General features: G+C 43.9%; 1 protein-coding gene, 1 long non-coding RNA gene and 1 pseudogene across 2 annotated transcripts in view; 2 read left to right on the top strand and 1 right to left on the bottom strand.

Moving 5' to 3' along the window:
- Positions 1–1,685: 1,685 nt before the first annotated feature.
- Positions 1,686–26,729, bottom strand: LOC146891573 (uncharacterized). Its single transcript, XR_014997034.2, has 3 exons — positions 26,643–26,729; positions 25,717–25,789; positions 1,686–1,875 (listed from the first exon to the last, which is right to left on the bottom strand). It is a non-coding gene; the product is annotated as an uncharacterized LOC146891573 (long non-coding RNA).
- Positions 14,279–15,492, top strand: LOC148119691 (14-3-3 protein theta pseudogene; annotated as a pseudogene).
- Oxct1 (3-oxoacid CoA-transferase 1) overlaps positions 20,420–27,825 on the top strand; it is a 121,450-nt gene continuing 114,044 nt past the window's right edge. The window contains exon 1 of the mRNA XM_048428499.3: positions 20,420–20,592. Coding sequence (XP_048284456.1) covers positions 20,515–20,592 — 78 coding nt within the window. The 5' untranslated portion in view covers positions 20,420–20,514. The remainder of the gene's footprint in view (positions 20,593–27,825) is intronic.

Genomic DNA, 27,825 nt, shown 5'->3' on the forward strand with positions numbered 1-27,825 from the left:
GTGACCCCATGAAAGGGCAATTGGACTCCCAAAGGGGTCATGACCCTCAGTTTGAGAACCACTGATATAAAGTCTAGTCAGCTTTTCCATTCCTGTTAGCCATCCCAGCACTGTCTACTACAATCTCTGTGCTAAAAGAAATGACCTGTACTTGTGAATTACCAAAAGTTAATATTCTATGTGACTATCTGCGATTAGCATTTTTGCTTAATTTTTTTGTATTGTTGTTTGGTAATTTTTTTAAACAAATGAATTTCACACATAATAAGCAATGCACTTCACCACTCCTGTCCCTCTTTCTATGTCTGACACCTCCCCTCCGAAATTCATTATCTCCTCTTTAATTGTTACATACTCACACACATACACACACAAATACACACACATATGTACACGTGCATATTCAGCCTAGGGAATCTGTTTAATGGTGCTTTTATGTACTTGTGTCCAGGGATTACCCCTTGAAACTGAAAAACCTGTGAGGGAGCTCTTCCCTGGATAACTTGATTCTTCATCTCATTAGCCATTGGCCACCTGTAGCTCTTCGTCGAAGCGTGTGGTCTGCTCACATCACGGAGGACAAAAAGCAGAGAGAAAGACAGGGAGATCTGAGTCATGATTCAAATCCCCACAATATGACCTACTTCTTCCAGCTATGTCCCATCTCCTAATGTTTCCAGAACTTCTCAAAATAGCATTGCGAGCTGAGGACAAACCTATTAATGCATGATCTTTTTTGGGTGACTCATTATATTCAAACCATTACATGATCTGAGAAGAAAAAACAAAGGCTTCCAAATATGATGAATGAATAACTCCACCTAATACACAGGCACCTGAACCTCTTGTCCCTCTCAACACCTGCCACTTATCTGAGATCCCCAAGACTTTGGGAGTGGGGGAGTCAGGGTAGGAAGGAGATGATAACTCCATCTCTACATTCCTGCTCTTCAATAAAACTTGTTTCCATCGTACCACTTCTTTGCAAATGCTGGCTGTCAAGCAGCCAGACCTCTGTCCAGTAACATTCCTGGTAATGAGGCATGCTAGTGACCAAATCCCTAACACATGGTCTTTGAGGGATATTGAAGATCCACAGCATAACAAAGGTTATCCTATTGTTCTTTCCCATGCACTGATAGACAAAGGAAATATTAATGTACAATATGAGGCAGAGCTAATCTCCTGAAATTATTTCTGGGTTCCCAGGTTAAGAATAAAGTAGGTAGCAATGCTACAGTGGCAGCACACTCCTTTAATCCCAGCATTTGAGAGGCAGAGACAGATGGATCTCTGCGAGTTCGAGGCCAGCCTGGTCTACAGAATGGGTTCCAGGACAGGCTCCAAAGTTGCAGGGAAACCCTGTCTCAAAAAACAAAACAAAAACAAAACAGAAAAAAAACCTAAAACAAAGCAAGTGAAAGTTGGTAACCCAAGTAGTCTTTTTATTACTGTGGCCAGGACACACACATACACAAACACACAAACACACACACACACACACACACACACACACACAAACACACACAGCCTACCTTCTTAATGAGGAAACCAGAGTTCTCTTTTGGGTTTTTAATATCATTGATAAAATAGTTTAAGAACAGACCAGACGGATCATTTTATTAGAGTTTGAATAATAAAAAGAAAACAACATAACAGAAAAGCTGTAAATGTTGGGAGCCGGTAGGACGAGTGAAACAAAAAAAAGGAAATCATGCCAAGAAAAGGAAATCATGCCTTCTGAGTTAGGCTTCACAAAGAGAACCTGTTCAGCAATGGAAATCATCAAGCACCTGCATGATGGAGAGGGAGGGAGGCTACAGAGCAAGCACGAGAAAGTCCTGAGTGTAAAAGTCTCTGGCTTTGGGATGGGGTCTGAAAGAAAAAGATAGAAGGAAAAGTCAGAGTTATTTTGTTGTTGTTCCCCTTTGTTTAGAATGAAGAGAAGCAGACATGCTGAGCACCGGTACAGGCTGAAGATGCTGTGAGCAGCTGCAGCTGAGGAGAGGCTTCTGGGAGGGCTAAACACATTATCTCATTAAGGGCTGATTAGTTCTTCCATCTTCTAGCTAGGCAGTTTACAAGTCCAGCTGAATTAACTCTTAGAGAAGAAGACAACAGTATATAATGATCTAACTTTTGTTTGTTTTGTTTTTATTGTTTTTAATTGAGTGATATATTTTTCTCCACTCCCCTCCCTTCTTCTCCTTTCCCTTTCTTCCCCCATGGTTCCCATGCTCCCAATTTACTCAGGATATCTTGTCTTTTTCTGCTTCCCATGTAGATTAGATCCATGTATGTCTCTCTTAGGGTTCTCTTTGTTGTCTAGGTTCTCTGAGATTGTGAATTGCAGGCTGGTTTTTCTTTGCTTTATGTCTAAAAGCCACTTATAAGTGAGTACATATAGTATTTGTCTCTCTGGGTCTGGGTTACCTCACGCAATATGATGTTTTCTAGATCCACCCATTTGCCTGCAAATTTCAAGATGTCATTATTTTTCACTGCTTTGTAGTACTCCATTGTGTAAATGTACCATATTTTCCTTATCCATTCTTCAGTCATTTAGGTTGTTTACATGTTCTGTTTATGACAAACAATGCTGCTATGATCACAGTTGAGCACATGTCCTTGTGGTACGATTGTGCATCCTTTGGGTATATACCCAAAAGAGGTATTTCTGGGTCTTGAGGAAGGTTGTTTCCTAATTTCCTGAGAAATCACCACACTGACATCCAAAGGGGCTGTACCAGCTTGCACTCCCACCAGCAATGCAGGAGTGTTCCCTTTACCCCACAACCTCTCCAGCATAAGTTGTCATCAGTGTTTTTGATCTTGGCCATTCTTACAGATGTAAGATGCAATCTCAGAATTGCTTTGATTTGAATTTCTCTGATGGCTAAGGATATTGAGCATTTCCTTAAGTGTCTTTCGGTCATTTTAGATTCCTCTGTTGGGAGTTCTCTGTTTAGGTCTTTACCCCATTCTTTTTTTTGGATTATTTGTTCTTTTGATGACCAATTTCTTGAGTTCTTTGTATAATGTGGAAATCATCCCCACTGTCTGCTGTCTGGTTGATGAAGCTTTTTTATCATTCTGTAGACTGACGTTTTGTCTTGTTGGCCGTGAATGACCTAACTTTTGGAGTGGATCAGAATGTCGTATCCCCAGCTAGGGCTGGAAACTGAATCCATTCCTTCAACCAGGAAGTTCTTTCTCTTAATGACCCTCAATAGAGCCCTGATATCGCAATCCTTTCATACAGTATTTGTAAATCCTAAGAAGGATTACTTGTGGAGTTTACCTTTCTAGTATTACAAGGGAAACAGGAGGTGGTATCCAAAGCCAATCATATCTCTAGAACTTGTTTTTGTATAATTGAAATGCATACTTCTTGAAGAGCAGTTCTATTGTAGGTAGACACCAGAAAAGACTGCTCGGACATGGGTTTAAGCCAATGGAAAGACTTTATTAGCTGGCCAGTGACTACATTAGATATTTGGGATTCCAGTGTTACCCTGAGCCTTTCTCAGGGTGAGCTTTTACACACAAAATCCATGTTCTGGGGTAACATCCTTCAGTTAACAAGAATTGTTAGCCAGTAGTGGAACTACAGAAGTCAAAAGGAAAAGGTGTTACATTTAGAGACTTTCCCATAACTATGAACTTGATGGATCTGGTCTTTGTTTATTTTGGCAGGTGGTGTTGTCTACTTGCTGAGTTTTACAGCCTGAACGGTACTTTCATCATGGAGTTGGTTGAGCTAAGGTCTGGGGTTCTACTAAGGTCTGCAGTCCTGTTACAATTCCTCATTTCCCTCCCATAGGACTTCTGGAAAAAAGTATTTGCTGCGTGTAACATGAGGGCCGGCTTGTTGGGGTTTCTGTTCCCGTCCAGTACCCCACAACCGGCAACTCCCAAGGAAAATCAATCACACAGAGATCTCTATAAGTTATAAAGCTGATTGGCCCGTTACGTCAGGCTTCTTATTAGTTTTTTTTTTATTTTTATTTTTTTTATCTCCTCCCCCTTTCTTATAAGTTTTTATGACTTATCTTAACCCATTATTCTGATCTAGGTTAGCCATATGGCTTGGTACCTTTTTCAGTTGTCAGTTCACATGTTGCTGCTTCGGTGATCTGCACAGGAGTGGCAGAGGGAGCTTCCTGCTTCCCAGAATATTCCCAGTCTCTTTGCTCCACCTCTACTTCCTGTCTGGCTTTCCTGCCTATACTGCCCACCTGGCCAATCAGCGTTTTATTAAAATACAATTGACAGAATATAGACAATTCTTGCAGAAAAAAGCTGTGCTGTTTTAAAATGCTGGTCTGTCCTGCCAGGGCAAACTCTGACTCTTTCAGGCAGGCAGTCCGACTGAGTGTGGTCTGTGAGCAGAATGCTGCAACTTGTTTGCTGGCAAGGACCTTGAAACACCATAGAGTTGTGGCAGTGAACACAGCTCTAGCTGGTATCTCAGCCATGAGGCTGGAAAGCTAAGGAATGGGCTGGATCTAACTGTCAAAGCCACAGCTTTAGTCCTACCCATTGAAGACTCGTGTGGTCAGAGAGATACACAGAGATATACAGTAAAGAGAGATTCAAAGAGGAAGAAAACCTCTAAATGGTCTACAGTGTGTTAAAAAATATATGCAGGATAAAAGTTAAAGTTCTTAAAGTAAAAAGAAAGAAAGAGGGTAGTTGGGTGTGGTAGTACACACCTTTAATCCCAATGCCTGGGAGGCAGAGGTAGGTTGACCTCTGTGACTTCCAGGGGCAGAGGTCTGTGACTTCAAGGTGTGGTAGCACACGCCTTTAATCCCAATGCCTGGGAGACAGAGACAGAGAGATCTCTGTGAGTTCAAGGTGTGGTAGCACACACCTTTGAGCCCAGCACTGGGAAGGCAGAGACAGAGGGATCTGTGAGTTCAAGGACAGCCTGGTCTACAGAGTTATTCCAGGACAAAGATATACAAAGAACCTGTCTCAAAAAGTATAAGTAAAAATAAAAGAAATAGAGATTAAAATAAAGCCGCATAAAGATGGAAAATACACAGAGAATCTTGATACTGTATGCTATTATGCTCTCTTTGAATTGTTAGAATGCTGAGCAAGGAGCAACAGCTGCTAAAAGATATTTGCTTATAAATGCTGCTAAATTAATCCAAGATAAATATTTTGACTTCAAAACTGAAGTCAAAAGGTATGTTACTTTGGAGAAGAGATTTTGCTTTTGTTTCCACAGAAAATGAGAGGCTGTGGATTCATTCTGCGTTAAGAAAAATCAGGTTTGATAAAGGAAGGCCACCTCTGAAATCTCCGATAGGAACAGATGGCCCAGATGACAGAGTTCTTCATCCAGAACAGGTTCAAGACTGCTGCCTGAGATGATGAAGACTCACAGGATACTCCAGTCAGAACTTGATTATAACTCTAAATTTTCTTTAGGTCCCCATAAGATCATCAGTGCCCCCAACCAGCAGGAAGTAGCCTGAAATACTACGCCCATGTTCCCAACAAATGGACTATGGGTATTTTCTTTTGCTTAAAAAAAAAAGAGGGAAATGATGCGGGAGAATTGTCTGTATTCTGTCAATCGTATTTTAATAAAATGCTGATTGGTCAGGCAGGCAGTATAGGCAGGAAAGCCAGACAGGAAGTAGAGGTGGAGCAAAGAGACTGGGAGTATTCTGGGAAGCAGGAAGCTCCCTCTGCCATTCCTGCCCAGACCACAGAGAAGCAACATGTGAACTGTCACACTGAGAAAGGTACTGAGCCATGTGGCTAACATAGATAATGATAATGGATTAATATAAGTTACAAGGACTAATAAGAAGCCAGAGTTAATGGGCCAATCAGTTTATAACCTAATGTAGACTCCATGTGATTTTCTTTGGAACTTGCCGGTTGTGGGGTACCAGGAGGAAAAAGCAGGCCTGCCCGCAGCCCTTCATGTTACAGCTGCGTTTCACAGAATTTGACTGTTCTGCAACCTAACATAATTGGAATTTTACTATTATATGTGGTATAAATCTATATTGTATATATATACACATACATATAATTGTAGTATTCTATTTTGAGAAATACATTTTTCTCTCAATGCTAGCTAACTCACCAAGAGCCAATATTTATAAAGCTCCCCAGTCTTTAATACACCACACTTTGTAAAACTTTTGTTTCCACAAAGCCATGCTTCCCCTACCCCCACCCTCCACAACTCCTGGAACTTGGTGTCTGGAGCTGCCTACTCTATTCTTCTTTCCTTCATTTCCTTTGCAGCAATGCTTTTTAACGTATCTAACTATATATGCAAGTCATTATTTCTTTATCCATCCATACAGAGTGAATATTTAGGGTGTACCTATATCTTGACTGCTATATATAATACTATAATAAACATGAAAGTGCAAATTTCTTTTTATGACTGTTTTTGAAAATGTGTGTGTATGTGTGTGTGTGTGTGTGTGTGTGTATGTGTGTGTGTGTGTGTATACACCACAGTAAATGTGTGGCAGTCAAAAGACAACTTGGTGAAGTTGATTCTCTCCTTTCATCATGTGGGAGTGGACTTAGCTCAGCAGGCTTGGTGGCAAGAGCCTCTATACACAGACACGTCTCCTTTGCCCCCAAATACTTCTCTTTGAAAGAAGTGTGTATTTAGAACTCTGAGATAAAAGCTATATATCTAGTGATCTAAAAGTTATGTTTAAGCATTTGAGAAACAATTCAGTTTAGTTCTTACATCTCCCTTCATTTTCAGATGTCCCTTTTCAGTTTTTATGTGACATTATATAAATACAGTTGCTTTTGTTATATAATAGAATTTGAATCCTGCCTGTTATGTTTATCTTAGACATTTATTTTTACTTTTTTATGTGGCAAAAAAGGGTCAAAGGATTCTGATATTTATAAGTGACCCTGACCTGGATTATACTGGGCAGCTATGATAATATATATGGAACATGATTTGGAAATAAATACAGGCCGTTATAACACCTTGGCAGCAGTTTTTGAAATGTGTTGTTGTAGGCATTAATAGTTGTCTTGGAACATAACCAGTGAGAAGTGGTTGCCAACCTTCACCTCTGGTTTTACTTTTTTCCTCATGAAAAAGAGTAGGTCAGTTATGTTTTTTCAAATGGGAGTAGGAAATAACAATGAAAAAAGCAGAGGGAACTTTGTAAGAAAATAAAGAAGTATAAAATAATACATAGCTCGTTGAATGACTGTTGAATTCCTGTTCTGTAGTGACAGGTTATCTGTGGGGAAAGGGCAGTTAGCCTATAGAAGAAAGGCCAAGAGCATGGTGGTCAGCAGGAGAATGCATGTGGGAATAATCATTACCTTCACATCATGATTAGGGAAGAAAAGCCCCATCTAAAGAGGTGAGCTGAGAGGCACAGATGAAGGCTCATGGCTTGTGTTAGGATGGAGAAAAGGGCAACTCAAATCAGCAAAGCTGAAATATGCTGAGCATCTGCTCTAAACTTAGTGTTAACCCCACGACACAATGAACAACAATGAATATAAAAATCAACAATGATATTCTTGAAAAGATCATAATCCGGGTGACAAAAGGCCCTGAGAGCTTGAGGTAAGGATTTTTTTTTTTTTTTAAGGAAATGAACTCTGGTGTAATTAGTCAAGATTCATGGAGGAGTGATAGGTAATATTGGTTCTAAAAGACAGCAGGAGCTTGCTCAGCTGATAAAGGAAACGTCATTAGTAAAGATTCCATGTCATAAGGTCTCTGTTATGGACAAGAAGCAGAAAGGCTGATTTAGTTAAAGTCATTGTGTTCAAAGATATGCATAGTAAGAGTGATCCATTCAAATAAATTTATACAGAACCTCAACGTATAAGATGATAATTTGCAGTATAAATTAATGACATTCTTTTAATTAAAGAACATTTTCCTGTTGTAAATGGAACCATTAAGAATAACAAATCTGATAATTATTGCAACTATTGGTTTATATCTAGTGGCTTATTAGTACTATCTTTGTGTTCGGCTATATAATATCAAGAAAGTTCTGATCATACTACAGCTTACCTTAGATTCTTAGTACCTACTTTAAGTAAAAAATCTTCATTAGTCAACAGCTCCATATATCAGTGCCCTGTGTTGCTATATTTAAATGTCAAATAAGAAGCAGTCACATTGAAATAAGCCTCTGAAACTATATACAGTGCATTATCATAGTCTTTTAAAATCTTTTTATTGATTCTTTGTGAATTTCACGTCATGCACCCCAATTTCACTCATCTCCCTGTCCCTCCATATCTGCCTTCTACCCTTGCAACCTTCCCCCACCCTAGAAAACAAAACAATAAAAGATTTTAAAAAAATCTCGCCATGGAGGCTGTGGTGTGTCCCTGTGTGTCACACAGTAGACCACTTTGCCCAAACAGCTTTATTCGCAAATGTTCATCGTAATGAATCACTGCTCTGATTTGAGGCATCTGGCTTCTGACACTATCAGTTCTGGATCCTGCTGGGACAGGACTCCTCTCAGATAGGATATCCTGTCGTAGCTCTGTGTCGTGGAGATCCTGCAGCTTTGGATCTGCAGGTCTGGTCCTTCCATGCACTCCAGCAGGTCATAGATAGGGTAGATGTTGGGGTTGGCCAACTTAAAGCTCTGGATGTGGGCCTGAGTGTTAGCTGAGTTGATCAGCGGGCCCGCTCTCCTGCAACGGTGCCAACAAGGTCAGCTTTCCTGTTTTATCCAGGTGAGGGGTGGGGCCGGTTCTCCTGCTTGTGGCAGCTGGCAAGGGGTGGGACAGGATCCACCCAGAGTTTCCCAGTGCCATAACCAGCAAAGGGCGGGGAGGGGGCAACTCTCTCACACCACCCTAGCAAGGGGTGGAGCCAGCTCTCCCACATCCATGCCACCAGGGCCAGCTCCTCCACACTGCCCAGGAGAGGGTAGATCCATCTCTCCAGCTATCAAGCCCTCAGGGCTGGTGTAGTGAGGGGCTGGCTTGTTGGGGTTTCTGTCCGGCCCAGTACCCCAATAAGCCAGCAAGTCCCAAGGAAAATCACACACAAGACTCCATAAGATTATAAACTGATTGGCTCATTAGGTCAGGCTTCTTGTTAACTCTTATAACTTACATTAACCCATTATTCTCATCTATGTTAGCCATAATGGCTCCGTACCTTTTTCAGCTGGGCAGGTTACATGCTGTCTCTTCGGTGGTCTGCGCAGGAGTCGCTGAGGAACCTCCCTGATTCCCAGAATTCTCCTGTTCTCATTGCATCACCTCTACTTCCTGTCTGGTTTTCCCGCCTATACTGCCTGCCTGGCCAATCAGCGTTTTATTGAAATATGATTGACAGAATACAGACAATTCTCCCGCATCAGGCTGACTCACTTATGTCCATGCCACCAGGTCCAGCTCTACTATGATGCCCAGATGAAGTATGGGGCCTGCTCTCCCAAGTTCTGTAGCTGGCAAGGGGCAGACCTTTCTCTCCTGCTCTGTGGCCAGCTCTCCTGCCAGCAACAGGTGAGGTGTGGGGAGGGGTAGAGCTGGCCCTGCCAGTTGGCTGTGGCATTCCACTCAGGAGAACTGGCTCCACCCCTCCCCTGGGCAGGGTAGGAGAGCTAGCCTTAAGGAATTAGGAAAGGAGAAAAACAACTGAAAAGGGCATAGTGGTTGAAAAGCAGCTCAGTGATTAAGAGCACTGGTTGTTCTTCCAAAGGACGCAGGTTCAAGCCCCAGCACATGGCAGCTCACAGCTCCAGTTCCAGAGAATCTTAGCTCCAGTCCTAGGGGATCTGACACCCTCTCTGGTCTTTTTGGGTATTGCATGCACATGGTGCACAGCCACATATACTGGCAAAATACCCCCAATACACACAATAAATTTACAAATGCATAAAAATAAAATATCTTAAAAAGCAACTTAAGGGAGAAAGGGTTTATTTTGGCTCACAGTTTGAAAGTAAAGCTCATTATAGCAGGAAAGGTCATGGCAGCCAGTCACATTGTCTCTGCAGTCTGGAAGAACTGTGAATGCACAGGCTTTGCTAGCTTTCCCTTTTTTATGTATATTTGCAATCTAGGGCCCAACCCCAGGGAATGATGCCATATAATTTTAGTGTTGGTCTTCTCTCCTTAATTAGCCCAGTCAAGAAAGTGCTCGCTAGACTGCCCAGAGGCTGGTATCCTGGATGATTCTCCACCCTATCAAATCGATAATCAGCATTAAATGTCACAGGCAGTATGTGTGCCTGGTCAGAGCATTCATTTTACACAAAAGTATTATACACACAAATTCAAACAAGCCAATATTCAGAGAGCTAAGTGAAAAAACAGGGCGTAGGAAAAGACAGCTCTAAGAATGATGTATTTCTAGGTTTGAACATAGAAATTGAGATGGTAGAAAAACTATCCTGGTGTCTCTTTCTAAACTGTACAATCCTTATCATTAATATACTAAAAATAAGATATATCATTTTATTTAAAATTAAAAACTGAGTATGCAAGTGACTTAGGTTGCAGTTGCTATAATAGTTAAGATATAAAATTCCATTTCAAATGTCAAGCAGTAGCTCTGTTGAGTTCTTGGAATTAGATGGCCTTTTATAGCTGCATGCTTTTTTGGGGAGGTACACTATATTTTATTTAAGCATATCTTTTAAATGTTTTTTAACTGAAATGGGATAACATCACTTCCCCCTTCCCTTTCCTCCTTCAAGGCCCTGCCAGTCACCCTCATTTGAACCCCTCCTCAAATTACTATTATTGTTACATACATGCAGTCATTAGCTGCCTGTAGTTGTTTTTCTGGGAGTGAGACCCAGAGAAAATTTCCCCCTCCATGTCAACAGCATTGATATCAACATTGTTCTGGTCTTGCGTATGCAGACATTTCTAGGAGATACCGTTTTGCATAATTCCTAAAACTCATTGCCTAATTAAATTCTCAAAGTCTATGCCTAGTTTTCCCAAGAGTTTTATAGGTTTCGCTCTTACTTTAGGTTTTTGATCCAATGTGAATTAATTATTATACCCATGACAACTTGAGGGCCAGGGGACACCAACCCTCCTTGCTGTAGGAAGTTACTTGCATGTAACTTTTGGCTCCCAAAATAGTACTAATAGCCTTCTCATGACTGCTATCAAGTAGTTCTACCGTATGTATTGTGTGCACACTATGTATGGTTAAAAATAAATGATGCCCACATTTCTGACTGACCACCTTCCCAGTGATGATAACATGGAACAGTGCGGGGCACTGCAGATGTTCAGTGGAAGAGGTTGTAAAATGACCACACCAGTATAACACACTGAAAATCGCAGGTGTCAATCTTCTGCCGTCATGACTCAGCACCTGTGCATCTGCACGCATTTGCAAGGGCTGGAAGAGCGGAACTGTTGCATGTGGCAGTCTCTAAGTAGCTGCACGCTTTAAATCTGGCTCTGACCAGATGCTCGGCTTCACCTTTGATACGGGAAATAAATCTGAAGCAGAGTAGGAGGATTGAAGCAAAGCTTCAAGTGGTGAAGGGGGGTGAGCAGCACCGACAGAAACAGAAAGCTGTCTACCTCAGAACCGAAAGCAGGATGCTATTTTTATGAGATTGCTGGAGTAGCCTACAGTCTGGTGGTTTTACAGTTATGTTTCTCTTTAAAACAAAAGATTTCTTCATTTTTACTTTTTGTGTCTGAGTGTTTTACTTCCATGTATGAAAGTGTACTTTGTGCATGCACGGTGCCTGTGGAGGCCAGAAGAGAGTACAAGATTCCCTGGAAATGGAGCTATAGAGAAATATAAGTCGCCATGTGGGTGATGGGAACCAAACCTAGATCCTCTGGAAGAGTAGCAAGTGGTCTGAACTGCTCAGCCATCTCTCCAGCTGCCACAGTTACTAATTCCCAAGACAGATCTTCATCGTGTAAGACAAAGGTCAGTAACCAGCTCATCCTTGGGTTCTCTGAGACATCGAGCCACTACTTTGACCACAGACTTCTCCTGTCTCTTGTGTCCATCACAGTACCAGTGAGGAGCTCTTGAAATATTTTAGGAAAGGTTGTGAAAACACGGGGTATATGCATTTGAAATGAGTCTTGCAAGAACGCTTAAATTAAAGAAAAAAGCAATGTTTACTTGGCAGGGATTCACAATAATCTATATGAATGAACAGACAGAAACCCGGAAATAACAGGTTTAGGCAGACTGGAGACCTGGGGTCAGATCCAAAGACATCTCGGCAAGTGGGAGATGCAAGGGGAACAAGAATTAGTATCAGAAAGTACAGAGTCTGAATCCTGCCTGATGTTTCCCAGAGTGTGAGGAACGATGAAACATCAGGTATGGTCTGAATATGTACTCTGCACACTTCTTCACCTTGTAGGTTAATCACCAATGTAATAATATGTGGGGTGTGGTTTTTCACAAAGTGATTGAGTCATGAAGGTGGCGTCCTTATGAAATGGGACTGTTGCCAGTATACAAACTATAACATAGCTTCTGCTATAAGGATATAAAGAGGGTAAACGAGACTGCATAAGAAACCTGTTATAAGAATAAAAAAACCATTAAACCCACCCAGCCGTTTATTTGAACAAAGAAAGACTCATTTACGAGGCAGCATTCTGAGGGACTAGTGGTTCCGGGAGCTCTACTCACTAACATGGGCAGTCATTAAGGAAGACAAAAAGAAATCCCTGATTAATCACAACTCAGTATTTGCCTTTCGGGTGGGGGGGGATGGTATCATGAGTTATTTGCTTCAGAGGAAAGCAGCCAGGTTAGCCTAGGATTGGCTGAAATACAACTGTTAAGATCAGCTGTCATTCAGCTATCTGTTATAGGAATATATTCTTAAATTAGGTTGCAGTTTGCTGCACAGGAATGCGAAGCACAGAATCAGTAGTCATTCAGATCTTAGGCACTCTAACATCCAGAACTGTGTGAGACAAATTTCTATGTACATTACGTAGGATAAGATATACTGTTGTTGCAAAAGCATGGACAGACAGCACTAAGACATAAATCTACAAGGTATAGGTTTTATCACCTCCAGTATAAATAGACGCTGGTTGGTATATTCTCACATATCTCAGCAATTTGCACAGGTATCGTTAGCTATGACACCACAGGGGCTACACGTTTAGGGAACTACAGTGTTGAGATTGCTTGGCACCCAATCCGCCTACTTAGAATTCACATGTGTCTTGGTTTGTCTGTTGTCGGTTTCTGACACTGTGTGAGTTCATCATATAAAATTCGAAGGCCCATGTAATTTGGAATAAAAACGTGTGTATAAGAGGAAGGTCAATAAAGACCATTCATTTGTAAGTCTCTAAGAAGTGTGCACTTTTGGTCCTCAAAGGCATGGGGGAGGCTGTATGTACTAGCTACCTTTTATTGTTGTGCTAAAATACCAAGGCAACTTAGAAAAGGAAGCGTTTATCTTGGCATGTGATTCCAGGGGCATCAGAGTCCGCCCTGTGGAGAGGCACAGCAGCAAGTACCCAGCAGCAGCAACAGGAAGCAGAGCTATCACGTGTTAAGTACAGCATGAAATGAAGCAGAGAGCATAGTGGAAGTAGAAAGGGCTACACCCTCTCAAATCTTGTCCCCCGTGACATACTTCCTCCAATAAGACCATACCTCCTAAACCTCCCCAAACAACGCTACCACCTGGGGAACCAAGTGTTCAAATTCCTTTACTAATGGGGGATATTTCTCATTTGAACCACCACATTCCACTGCCCCGGACACTCATGACCACACTGTAACACAAAATGTACTTAATATAATTTCAGAACTCCCCATTGTCCTTCACAGCCTCAAGAGTATTTAAAACTCAAAAGTTCAAAGTCTTTTCTGAGACTCAAGGTAGTCTCTTAATTGTAAACCTTATAAAAATCAAAACGCAAATTACTTACATTCAATGTATAATAACCCAGAATACACACTACTCTTCCAAATGGGAATTCTGTAACAACATCAGAACTCAACAGGGAAAAACACAGTATCCTGTGGCTCCACATCTGATAATAAGGGTTTAGTTGCCTCTACTCCTTGATTTTGCTGCCTATAATATACACCCCTCTCCCCGACTACTTCTATCCGCTTTATGTAGTTCTCCCATGGCTATGCAATCACCAAAATGTTGGTATCTTTACTGCAATTCAGCCTTCACTTTCGTAGCTTCCTGCAATGCGTCTCAGAGCCTCTTGCCTTCCCAAAGTCCTCATGCAGGGATGCCTCTCCCATAGCTTTCCTAGCCTTAGTAGTTCTCTGAAGACATGTAAGAAGAATTCATGACTCGCATCGTGGCCGCGGAGACTAGAAGGAGGACTCCGGATCCGGCTCGGCGCTCGCCCTCGCTTCGCCATGGAGAAGACCGAGCTGATCCAGAAGGCCAAGCTGGCCGAGCAGGCCGAGCGCTACGACGACATGGCCACCTGCATGAAAGCCGTGACGGAGCAGGGCGCCGAGCTGTCCAACGAGGAGCGCAACCTGCTGTCTGTGGCCTACAAGAACGTGGTCGGGGGCCGCCGGTCCGCCTGGAGGGTCATTTCGAGCATCGAGCAGAAGACCGACACCTCCGACAAGAAGTTGCAGCTGATCAAGGACTATCGGGAGAAAGTGGAGTCGGAGCTGAGGTCCATCTGCACCACGGTCCTGGAATTGTTGGATAAGTATTTAATAGCCAATGCAACTAATCCAGAGAGTAAGGTCTTCTATCTGAAGATGAAGGGAGATTATTTCTGGTATCTTGCTGAAGTAGCATGTGGCGATGATCGAAAACAGACGATAGATAATTCCCAAGGAGCCTACCAAGAGGCATTTGATATAAGCAAGAAAGAGATGCAGCCTACACATCCAATCCGCCTGGGTCTGGCCCTTAATTTTTCTGTATTTTACTATGAGATCCTTAATAATCCAGAGCTTGCCTGCACACTGGCTAAAACGGCTTTTGATGAGGCCATCGCAGAGCTTGATACACTGAATGAAGACTCCTACAAAGACAGCACCCTCATCATGCAGTTGCTTAGAGACAACTTAACATTATGGACATCGGACAGTGCAGGAGAAGAATGTGATGCAGCGGAGGGGGCCGAAAACTAAAGGCATCCAGGGTGCTGTCCTTCGTTCCCTGAAGAAAACCTTTTTACATCTCCATTCCTTATTTCATTTGGATTTCCTCTAGCAAGGAAGCCTATTCGTGTGTATGGGATCAACTGTTTATAGTCTTTTCACACTGCAGCTTTGGGAAAACTCCATCCCCTGATTTGTGTTGTCTCGGCCTTCCTGGTGTGCAGTTACTGCTGTAGAAAAGTATCAATAGCTTCATTTCATATAAACACGAGTAACTTCCAGACACTTGTGTAGACAGTACATTGGGTATTTAAGTAATCTGAACCAGTTCTGCAGGGGGCTGTGTTTTGTATTACTGTGAAGATATGGAAATGTAGTGCATTACAATTTACAGTAATTGTGATAATAACGCCCCGATTTCTACATTCCCTCTCTGACCCTTCTTTGGGGGTTAATCCTTTCAGAAGCAACTTTTCCATAATCTTACTGCATATTCCTTTTTTAGTAGAAATCCAGAAGTGTTGGATTGGATGGGAAAGCTCTTAATGCATCCAGTCTTGGGGGGTCACAGATTGAAATGTCTCCTATGTCACATATTCTGGAGGTTACATCTGTCTGTGACAACGGGGAGTTTCCTTTATGCATTCTTCATTTGCTGCTGTTTGAGTTGACAACTTCCTTCCCAATAAAAATTCACTTACACCTCCAAAAAAAAAAAAAAAAAAAAAAGAAGAATTCATGACCCTTTGAGTCTTGCCTCTTCCATGTGTCTAAGACAGCACCATGTTGAGAAACCTGCTAAGTTTGGCTAAAACCTGGGATGGATCCTGCCCCGTGAATCACATTACCAGCTGCCTTGTTTGCTGTTGCCTACCAAAAGCAAAAAAATCTCATAGGCCCGTTCATTTCAGAATCTGGAAGCTTAGCTGGTTGGGGCCTCACCCTGTTAAAACACCAGGGAAGATTAAGCCTCTCTTTAATGGTGCTTAACTCCTTACCAATTGTAGCCACTTTCGGGCATGCCTTGGCTGTAACATTCTGAATGCTCCATGTCTTGCCAAACGGTATTATTTTGTTTTCTTTCTGTCTGACTTGCTCCCTTTCATTGTAGACCTGAAGAAGCTTTATCAATAAAAAACCAGGCCACAGACTCAACTTCATGTAGTTCTCAAATTTTCTTCACCAAAGAAATTAATCTGTCACTTTTAAATTTAGCTTCAGGCAAATTCTTAGGATAAAAACAGAAGGTGGTCAGATCCTTTGTCCAAGCATCACAAGAATGGCTTCCAGCCCAATCGCTGAAATTCCTTCCCTCTGAACCCTCTGGAGCTGGGTCTCCACTGTCCTCATTGCTCTCTGTCTTTCAGGCCTTATTAGGATTACCCATTTAAAGTGTTCATCTGCTTTTCTAGTCCAGATTTCCACAGCCTTCCACATTCCTCCTCAAAGCAATGTAATCAAGTGCTTCACAGCAACAGCCTACTCTCTCGTACCAGATTCTGTATTAGTCACTTATCTGTTGCTGTAACCAAAAACATGATCGAAAGCAACTTATCTAAGAAAGAACTTATTTTGGCTTACAGTTCCAGGGGAATAAAAGTCAATTACGGCAGCTTCTCCCTCCCATTGGAGAGCTGAGGATGAAGTTGAGTGCACTAGATTGCTGTGTTTTTCTTTTCTTTTCCTCTTTCTTCCTTCCTTCCTTTCTTTCTTTCTTTCTTTCTTTCTTTCTTTCTTTCTTTCTTTCTTTCTTTTTCGAGACAGGGTTTCTCTGTAGCATTGGAGCCTGTCCTGGAAGACCAGGCTGGCCTTGAACTCACAGAGATCTGCCTGTCTTTGCCTTCCAAGTGCTGGGATTAAAGGCGTGTGCTGCCACTGCCCCATTCCTGAAGTTTTCTTATTCCCTTAACATGCCTCTCATTTTTATTCCTGGGAGCGAGCTATTTCTGACTGTGTAGCTTATATATTTTCATTTTCTTCTGTGAAAAATAAAATAGGGAAAAACCCATTTTTGCGGGGAGGGGATTTCAAGACAGGCTTTCTTTGTGTAGCTCTGGCTGTCCTGGAACTTACTCTGTTGACCAGGCCGACTTCAAACTCACAGATAGTTGCCTGTCTCGACCTCCCTGAGTGCTGGGGTTAAAGGCGCGCACCACCACTGCTGGCAGAATCCAATTCCTTTTAATGTTTTAATTAAACAAAACCAAGTAAAAAGTATTGATTCAAGGGAACTATGAGAACATTAAGCTAACAAAATAGGCAAATCAAGGCATAATGATTTTACAAAGTGAACCAATACTTACGTTTGCAAATTTATATATAACTTCAGAAGATTTTGTTTTTGTTTTCTAAGTGGAAGACACAAGTGTTTGGAAGACTTTTTTTCTCTCCTGTTAAAGGCTCATTACGTAAAATGAGGCATTTATGCATTTCTGTAGCTGCTTCACCACATAGATAAAACTCCCATTACTAGTTAAGCCAGTCAGACAACATTTGAGAACCAGTCTTCAGACGCCTTTCATTTTCCTCCAGGAGGAAGAGGCTGCTAACTAGGGAAGGGTGTCTTATCTTTCAGTAAAAGCAGGAGCTATCACACTGCGTGTCAGAAGTCAAATGAAATCTCTCAAGCAGAAACACGGTGACAACATTCTAACTGGCGATCCAACAGACTGCACTTATCTGGTGAAAGAACCTTCAACCCACAACCTCAGAACACGAATTTTCCTGTTAGCTGTGTGGGACCTTTCGTTTAAAGTCTTTCTGCTCTTTAAGAGTGTAAAAGTCAAGCGGTATGATATTTCATAGGAAAAACTTCATGAGGTGGAATATTTGTCATAAACTGCCTTTACGGTATTGAGCAAGCTGGCCCTGCTACCACAGGCCTATAATCCTAGCTACTTCGGAGGCAGAAGGATCAAGAGTTCAAGTTCAGCCCTGGACTACAAGGTACATTTGGGCTCAGGTGGGCAATTTAAAAATAGAGCAGGAAATATATTTCAGAGGTCTTAGTTCAGTCGCCAGTACCCATCCCCACACAAAGGCAAGAGGGAAATGTTCCTACTACTCAGAAACTTAGAAGAATCAGGATTTTTATAAGCAACTAAAATTAAAATGGCTTTTGCAGAATCAGGAAAAAGATTTGTACAAAATCAATCCCCCTTTCATGTTGAATAGATGGCTTACACATTATTGAGAAGGTGAAAGAAGAAGGTGTCTAAAACATAGCACCCTGTCTTCTGACTCTGCAGCAGGGAGGCTGACCTTGTTTTTTGTCTCCCCTCCCCCCCCCCCCCAGGAACAGTGTTCCACAGAAATACAAGATTTAAAATAATTGTCTTCCTCAGCTAGGAGCAACAAATTGAGTCCAGCCAGCCAAGAATGAGTCAGATGACTACACACACACAGTTGCCAGTGGTTTTGTTGTTTTTTTCCTTTTCACATGGTCCTGGAAGGGCAAAAGTGGAAAAGCGACTGCAGCACTAGGTTTTGTTCCTTCTATAAACTGCGATACAACAGCTGCCGCAGCTGTGTTAGGGCTACTCACGGACCCTCATCTTAACATCTGAACTCATCACAACCCCCGCACTCACTAGGATGTGCCTGAAAATACATCTAGGATTACCTTGTTAACGTCTCCTATGGAACTGGAGAGTTTAACTTGATATTTTGTTTCCATATTAAAACCAAAATATTTGCTGGGCGGTGATGGCACACATCTTTAATTCCAGCACTCAGGAGGCAGAGGCAGGTGAGTTCGAGGCCAACTTGGTCTACAGAGCTAGTGCCAGGACAGACTCCAAAGTGACACAGAAGAACCCAAACCAACCAAACCAAACAAAAACAAAAATAATATTTACAGGAGAAATTGTGAGTTAAAAGGATGCTGAGACTGTAGCTTTTATGGACAGATTTGTTTCGTGCATATGTAAATGCATGTGTTCATGCACGTGCCACCATACGTGTGAGGTCAGAGGACGATTTGAAGTAGTTGGTTCTCCCTTGGCACCATGTGACATGTGACTCCCAGGGGTCAAATGAGGTCACCAAGCTTGGAGACAAGTGCTCTTATCATCTCACCTGACCATAGAAAGATTTTAATTGAACCGGATTGTTAATCCTTCACTGCCTTAGTGTACTTTCTAAGGAAGTTAGAGTGTCATTTAATTTTCTCATGGGTTTCACATTATCTCAAAAGTTAATCAGTCTTTCAGGACGTGGGCAGTTTTTTAGCTCATTAAAAGTTGTACTGGGCTTCCTGGTGGTTTTCTTTTTCTTCTTCTTTTTTTTTTCACTCTAACACGTGTATAGAAGGTTCTGAAGAAATCGAATTTGTTCAGGTCCTCTGGGTGCCAGTCAAAAGATAAGGCTTGAGCCAGGCAGGATTGCGCGCGCGCGCGCACACACACACCCCCTCGGATAGGCTGGCATAAAGAGGATGGAGAGGCAGGGGGCGGGGGGGGGGGCAGCCCGAGCCACATATATCATGTTTCAGTGGGATGCTTTCTCAAACAAAACTTCAAAAAGTTAATCCAGCACCGAAACTGACGAAAATGTAGTGCCTAGCATTTGTGTGCTCCTTGTGTTCCAGAGCCTCGCCTGGCTTTGCTCGTACAAAACTATGACAGGCAGGGCATTACAAGGTGAGGTGACTTATGCAACGTGGCTAAGGACAAGGCAGACACTTCTGTGTTTGTACCTGCTGTACAATCTCTGGAATTGTTGGGACTCCGGTGCCAGGAAAATCCTGGAACACAAACTAGGATGATGGGGGAACAAGGGCCCAGTTCTAATTTTGTCCCTCTGTCGGTTAAGAGGGTCACATCTCTTGAGGGTCACTCAGAACGCTGCTGGTTTTCTGAGAAATTTAAGGCCAAAGCCAGACTTAAAGAGCGTGGTGGTGGTACTCGAGAAATGTTAGAAATAGGAGCTGTCTAGACCTGGGAGAAAATCTTAATCCGTGACCCTTTGTGTCTGTACATATTCCCGAGGCCGACTTGGAAAAGTAACAAGTTCAGCAAGAGACCCTCCAGTCCCCTTCAAACCTGGAACCCTGGTCCACCACAAGCGTGGAGCTAAGGGCTTGCACACACTAGCGCCTCCTCCAGCCTAAGGTGGCGCGGCGGTGGCAGCGGAGGCGCCCGCAGATAACCCCAGCACATCCGGCCTGGGGATCTTCTCAGGGGACTCGCGCTGCCAGTGGCGCGCTCCCACTCGGAGCCGTGGGGCCCCTCCCTGTCTCGCTCCTTGACAAGCCAGCAGTCTGCAAGGGGCGGCACCACTCCGAGGTCCCGCGGACGTCACGGACGGGCGGTCGAGCCTCCAGCCCGCCCCTCCGGCTCGCCTTCCCTTCCCTCCCGAGCCGGTGACGCCGCCGCGGCCCCGGCAACCGGCGCTCGCACACACTCCCGCGCGCTCCGCTCCTCCACCTCCTCTCGCGCCCGGGTCCGAAGATGGCGGCTCTCAAACTCCTGTCCTCCGGCCTCCGGCTCTGCACCTCCGGCCGGAGCTCGCGGGGCGCCTGGCATAAGGTAAATTGAAGGGGAAGAGGAAGGCCACGCGCGGGAAAAGCGCGGACGAGCCGCGAGCGAGCGGCGCGCGTGTCCTTTGCCCTGCCCATCCCTTCCACCACCAGCCGGGGACCGGGCATCTGCAGCGCCGTGCCCCGGGCTCGGAGACGGTGGGCGGTTTCAGGCTTGCCCGCGCCACGGCTGTCTGTCCGTCTATCTTTGCTTCTTCCATCCGTTTCCCCGATGGGGCGAGATGAAGGCAAGCAGGGCGTTCAGCGTTGGAGCAGCGGTCGGGGCTCTGTGCAGCGCTGCTGCGACTTGGGGGCTGCCCGCGCCCCAGGGGCTCGCCTCCCCCACCCGCTTCCCGCCCACGCCCTTGGGAAGGGTCCCCGTGGTGGCCGCCGCCCTAGAGACGGGGAGGGTGGAAGGAGCAGAGCAGGGAAGGGCGGCGCACCGAGGCTTGCGCCCCACCTGAAGGAGCTGCAGGCGGCGGCGCCGGTTGAGGCCCAGAACCCCCGACCGGGTTAACCGCTGCTGGCTCAAGTTCACCGCCAAGTGGGCGGATGCTGTGTGCGGCGGGGGCGGACTGCCGCTCCATCCTCCCCTTCCCTATATGGCGGTAGAAAGGGGAACCCGGACTGGAACTCTCGGGGCGTCACGGGGCGCCTTGCCTGCCAAGCGGTTGGAAGTGGATGGAGGGCTGGCTGTGCTCCGCAGCAATCTACTAACGCCGCCCTTGCTTACTTGGTGACCACCAGATCCAGATTAGGGACATGCAGTTTTCAAAGTCCTTAAAATAATACCTTGACCGATTACACTCCCACAGCTTCACCAAGCTAGTACCCAGAGATGCCCTCCTAGCGGATCACCGGGTGGTTTTGCTGGTGCACTATCTTTTCAGTAAGCACACATTCAGGTTGGGTTTCAGTGTGGGGCCAAGGAACTGAGTGCTAGACCACAATTCAACCTCAGGAAGGTGGCTTCACCGTGGTGGGTTCAGTTTGCTCAGGAACTTCTTCTTTGGACAAGAAAACGAAGTGTTTTATTTGGTGATGTTTCAGATTGTAGCTCTGATGAGTGCATTGCGCAGGGCACGTTCTTGCTCACCATGTGTATACTCTGAACCCCTTTCTTTCCCTGTTGCTCATTTTCTTGCTGGAGAAGTCATCAGGCTTCTCCCAAAGGTCCTAGGGAACGCTTCAGAACTGAAGTATTGCATTATTAAACTTCTCATAGGAGGCATTTTGGTAATTGCATATAGATTTAGATAAATGAGACATTAAATGAGAGCTTGACCTTCTGCAAGTGATGGAGCAGATGCCAAAACCAGGACACAGGGATGTCCTTGGGCCAAGGTCGAAAACATTCTTTGGGTAGTACACGTTTGTCTGAGTGTAATTTATTCACCTCTAGCCTACCCCACTTTCAATATAATCATTAAACCATTTCCCAAGCCAGCAAACCTGCAGGTGGATGAGCTATAATTATGGGTTTTGCTGTCTCTGATTAAAAGTTCGTGGCAGGGTTCAAAAGTTAGGCTGTCTGGAGTATTCTCCCAGCTCCTGCATTGGTCTTGGGGCATAGCACTTGGCACCCCACCTCTGTTGAGTTGTATCACTTGTGTACTGTGTAACTTTGGGACCTTGTTATTGGCCGGTTCTTTGTCTCCCTCAACATCGCACACTGCTCCGCAAAGAATACTCGTTTAATATGTGCACGAGATACCTGCGGGTAGCTTAAGTAACCTTGAACGTTTTCCAGCTAAAATATGGCCAACAGGTAAAACGAGATAGTTATTAAAAAATGCTTTTATGTTTTTGTTTTGGGAAGCAGGCTCTTGCTATGAGGCCTAGGAAGGCCTGCACCCATGATCCTTTGGTTCAGCTTGCAGAATGCTGCAATTACAGGTGTGGCCTTATTTACCATGTCTGGCTTAAAAAAAAAAAAAGAAAGAAAGAAAGAAAGAAAGGTGTTTCTTTCTTTGTTTAACTTCCCCCCTCCCCATGGTGAGCAAGTTCGTTGTATGAAACTTTAGCATGACTGACTCAGGGTTGCCTGGAGACTTTTAAATCTGATTGCTGTGCCACCTCCAAGGTTTCTGATTTGGAAGGTACTCAGTGGACTCATTCACGCTGAACATGGGTCGATTCCTCTTGGCAGAGATGCCACACTCTTCCTGCCAAGTTCACATGCTCCTGTTCACCTTTTCCTCCTAACTGGTTTTCTTTGCCTCTTTCCATGACTTCTCTTCCCCAGTACTGTTTGCCAAACTTCGACACCAAGGTAGGCCACGCCGACCTGTGTCACGATTTCTTCAACAGCACCGAGGTGGCAACATTGCCACTTGGGTGTATAGTTGTCTCTCATGAAGGTCATGCTTATGTATATTTTTAAAAGTGTGTTTGGGACCAGCGAGATGGGTTGGTGGACAATGGCGCTTCATTAAGTCTGATAGCCCATCTTTGATCTTTGACCTCTAGGACTTACATGGTAGAAGAGGGAACTGCAAGTTGTCCTCTCGCCTCCGCAGGGGCACAGTGACCCATTTCTTCCCTACCCAGATACAAACACATGCTCACAAAATAGTAAAGAACATAGTCAAAATCTAAAGCGTATTTTTAAAACGCGTTTGGTGTATTTTCATCCCAAAGTGTAATTGCACTAAATTCTCAAATGTTGAGTGACAAGGAGAAGAAGTAACAGTGGCAGTGAACAGCTAAAAGGGAAGTCATGAGATGAAGTTTAGATTTGGCCGTTGAGTAAGACTGCAGAGGTTAGGCCAAAGGATGTGAGGAAGGTCCACAGAGAGAGGATGAAGGGAGAAACATTAAACAGAAAAATATTTTCCACTCTTAAGGATTTTGTTTTTTTCATTAAAGTACTTAATCATTATGTCCCTCCCTCAATCTTAATACCAGAAATTAGTATCACAACAAAATGGGGTTCTGCTGAAGGCAGGAGAGTAGAAAATAAGGTACTTTGTCACGAGAAGTTTATCCCAGAGTAAGTCCCCCACATTCCCTTAGGTACTCTGTGCAAACGCGAGAGTTGTTTATGTATTTGTTTATTTGGCAATGATACATGAACTCACCCCCACCCCCAGGAATGATCTCATGAAGCCCAGGCTAGCTTCAAACACTGTGTAGCCAAGGTTGACCTTCAATTTCAGATCCTTTGGCTTCTAGTGCTGGGGTTGCAGGTGTCCTGCTGGGGCTCTCCAGGGCTTTGTTCCGGCGACGCTGAGCAAGCCCTCCACCACCGAGTTTGTTTTTTCAAAAACCATTTAGTATATAGACTATATTGATAGGAAGAGGCAAACTAGGTAGTTTAAATAGCCTCTTTAGACTTGCCTACTTGAGGAGAAAAGGTAGGTGGTATCAGAGTTACACTTTTCCCCAGTTGCCTAATCTTAGTAGGTTACTGCTAGTGACCTGGGTATTTCTTGACTCTCAGAGACACACTTGTGAACAGGGGATCAGGGGCAAAACGGGTTAAGAGAGCAAAGTCAAAAGCCTCCAGTAAGGGGCTGTCTTCGCAGACCCTAAGGTGCTTCCTGGGCTTTGGGTTTTTGAAGATCCTCTGTGGTACAGTTAGCCACGGGCATTGGGTTTCCTCAGCCCCACTGACTGCACTCAGTTCCTGGCTTGCCAAGTCATCTCCGATTTTGCAGACCAGCAAACAGGATTATAAATGAGATGAACGTATGGCTGGATAGTAGTGTGTTTGCCGTCCCAGCTGCTTGGGATTGAGGCAGGAGGATTGCTTAAGGACAGGACTTTGAGACTAGCCAGACCCACAGAGTGAGATATTGTCAAGGAGAAGAAAGAATGAAAGGAATGGACAAGTGAAGGAAAGGAAAAGTAATTATAAGCTAGGACCCATGCTTGAAAATCTTAAAGAGATAGTACACGGATTAATTCTTTTGCAACATTCATTGTAACGTGATGGCCATGGTACAAATTTTCTGTATGAAATCATTGGTTGGGGAGAGGGCAGGCAGGGAGTGGTGAGGTTAACAATTAAACTGCAATAAATGACAGCTGGGTTTTACTGTCTTAGCTGGGAATAGAAAAAAGGTGTCACTTCCCAAAGGAGAGGACAACCCTAGGAATTTCCTGTAGTTCGGCAGAGGGCTCCTTTTCTGTCTGTATCTTGGGAGACAATGGACAGTTTTCGTCTTTAGACACTGTGCAAGCTCCTCACCTGGCTTTGACCAAAAGTTGCACCTCTCTACAAAGGCACAGTCAGTGGTTAAATGTTTCTGACACAGCCGTTCAGTCCTGGTTGAACTGGAATTTGACACGAGGGTCCTTTTGACCCCAGGAGTAAGTGGCACGTTAGATCATACTGTCTCCCAAAATTGGTGGCTAATTTTCTGAGATCAAAAGCTGTTTTTTTAAAAGTTGATTTCTTAGTAAATAGTACATAAATATTAAATGCCAACAAAGCATACATTGACAAATATTAACATGTATGAATAATGAAAAAAATCAAGTGCTTATGAAGTTCTTTATGTTCTTAGGCTCTTATTACATTCCCTGGAAATATGTCACTTACTGTTTGTTTTTAAGATTTTACTGTTATCTATGTCTCTGTGTGTATGTCCTCATGAGTCTGTATGCACCACATGCATGCATGTGTGCCTGCTGAGCATCCCTCAGAACTACAGTCGCAGACAGTTGTGAGCGCCACCTGATGGTCTCATGAACATACTATCTGCAAGCCATCTCTCCAGCCTACCTTACTGGATGTTGAATTTTGGTTGTTTGGGTACATTCTTAACAACCTCCCACATCAGTTTGAACCCAGGGCCCTTGGCCTACTAGGAAAGAATTTTGCTACTGAACTGCATCTCCAGAACCACTTCTACCTTTAGAAAATATTTCTGACAGGTTTCTTTTCTTTCTCTTTTTCCTTTTCTTATTTTCTTTCCTTCTTTTTTTTTTCCCAGAATGGGAAAAGCTGCTGGGTAATTAGTGCTGATGGTAATTAGTGCTGTGATGACACTAATTATTAGCTACCACAAAGGGTTCTTGCCCTGTGGCTCTGTGCTTTGAAGGCTCTTGGGGTGCACGGGGGAACTGAGTCTTCCTCCAGCACGCTCTCTATGGAATTTCACGGAGAAGCATTTCAAGGTGACCTCACCTGTCAGCCTGTCTGGGTGGAGATGAATTCTTTCATTTTCTTCCGGATCCTGCTGAGGCTTGGACTCTTTATTCTGAGACAGAAATAATGACAGCAGAGTTATATAGTATAGAACAGGACTCTCATAAAGATTTGTTATGTGTAAATAACAAGGCAGAGCAATAGAGGATTTCTAGAAAATGTGGACAAACACATTGTGGTGGAAGGACTGTATGACAGGAAGCTAGGACCCAAGACTGCCACTCTTGTCTTTACCACAAGTAAAGTGGTATACTTTGTTTGGAGTATATTGCATCCACAAGTTTAGTGTGGAATACGTATTCAATCTATGAAAGTTTTGTATTTTTTTAGAGATTTTTAAGAATTGTGTGTGTGTGTATTTATTTGTGTATGTGTCTGTGTGTATTTGTGTGTGTATGTGTCTCTGTGTATTTGTGTGTGTGTCTGTATTTGTGTATGTGTCTGTGTATTTGTGTGTGTGTATGTGTCTGTGTGTATTTGTGTGTGTATGTGTGTGTGTGTGTGTGTGTCTGTGTGTATTTGTGTGTGTATGTGTCTGTGTGTATTTGTGCCAGCATAAGCTAGAAGCATCAGATCCTCTGGAGCTGGAGTAACAAGCAGTTGTGAGCTGCCCAACTTTGGTTCTTGGCAAGAGCAGCAGATGCTTTTACCCATTAAGCCCTCTCTCCAGCCCTCTGGTCTTGGTTTTTGAGACTGAATGGCAAGTTGTTTGTTTCCAAGGCTAACCTGTAACTTGTTATGTAGTTTAGGCTAGCAATCATTCTGCGCCAGCCTCCTCTGTGCTGGAATTACAGCACACTTTTTATTTCTGAGACCCAAACTAACTCCACCCCCACTGCCGTGTGTGTGTGTGTGTGTGTGTGTGTGTGTGTGTGTGTTTAAAACAGAAGCAAATAAAACCTTACTTGTGAGGATAGGAAAGGAAGAAACTTCTTTGTGATTAAGTCCTTCAGAGTCCTTGTCCTTCCCTCTGCTTATGTCCCAGGCTTTGGGCAGTGTGCAAACTCCTCACCTGACCATGACCAAAATAGAAACTTAAAGGGACAAAAATCATGTGACCGTGTGTGTCACCTCAACCTTTTTAGCTCGCATTTGACTTTCTCAGTGTGGACCCTTGACATGGTCTTTTGTGCTAATTGACAGGTACTTAAAAAAAATGAAACTAGTTTCTGTTGGAAAGGAAGAATGCTAGCTGTTGACCACCTCAGGTTGTAGCTGTCTGCGGTTCTGCCAGGGAGGCGAGTGGGTGTGTCTTCATAGCCGGGCTTGTTAAAATGGCAGAATATCAGGGTTCAGCCGTTGTTCTCCCCACTTCCTCTTTCTTCGGGTTAAACACCTAATGGAAATAAAGTGTGGCATTGTTAATACGGGCCATTAGTTGCCATAGAATCAATTGCCTCCTTTTCTCTTTCCCATATTGTGGATGGAGCTTACAGGGCAATAACTCACAACTAGTTTCACGCGTGATCGCTGGATGACTCATTTGAGGCCCATGTGGCTCACTATAACAGACACCCCAGAGTGGGTACTTAAAAAAGAAGTTCATCTAGCTCGGAGTTAGATGGAGACCAAAAGCCCACAGTTTGGTGACTGTATCTGGCGAGAGCATTGTGCTGCTTTACGACATTGCGGGGGAGCAGAGGGACCAGCGGCTGTGCCGGACAGGCAGCCTCCCTTAGGACAAGCCTGGCTTTGACAGCCAGCAGTTCAGCGCAGGAAGAGCAGAAACCTGCTCGCTCCTGCAAGAAGGAAGCCGGTAGCATTCCTGCCTCTACACAGGCTCACACTCCTCACGAAAGTCCTACCGCTTCTCCCCAGTGTGACAACCCCTCTACAGATCGTACTGTGCCCAGTTAGTTCTCCTCCCTGGAGTGACGGTTTGCTGCTTTGCCTTCCGCTTCTGGGATAGCAGCACAGGGAAGCGAGCCCTCTGGTGTGCTGCTCCTCACTGGTCTCTTTAGAGCTCTCCCAGCACTTGGGGCTGACCACACCGTACTTCCCCAGAGAGCCGTAGTCCTACCGTAGTGTGGATTAGATAAATGGCACAGCACCTGGTGATGCAGGTAGGTTCTCAGTGTTTATCAGCGG

The sequence above is a fragment of the Myodes glareolus genome, chromosome 15, assembly GCF_982192425.1.
Source record: "Myodes glareolus chromosome 15, mMyoGla1.1, whole genome shotgun sequence".
In the NCBI taxonomy this organism is placed as follows: domain Eukaryota; kingdom Metazoa; phylum Chordata; class Mammalia; order Rodentia; family Cricetidae; genus Myodes; species Myodes glareolus.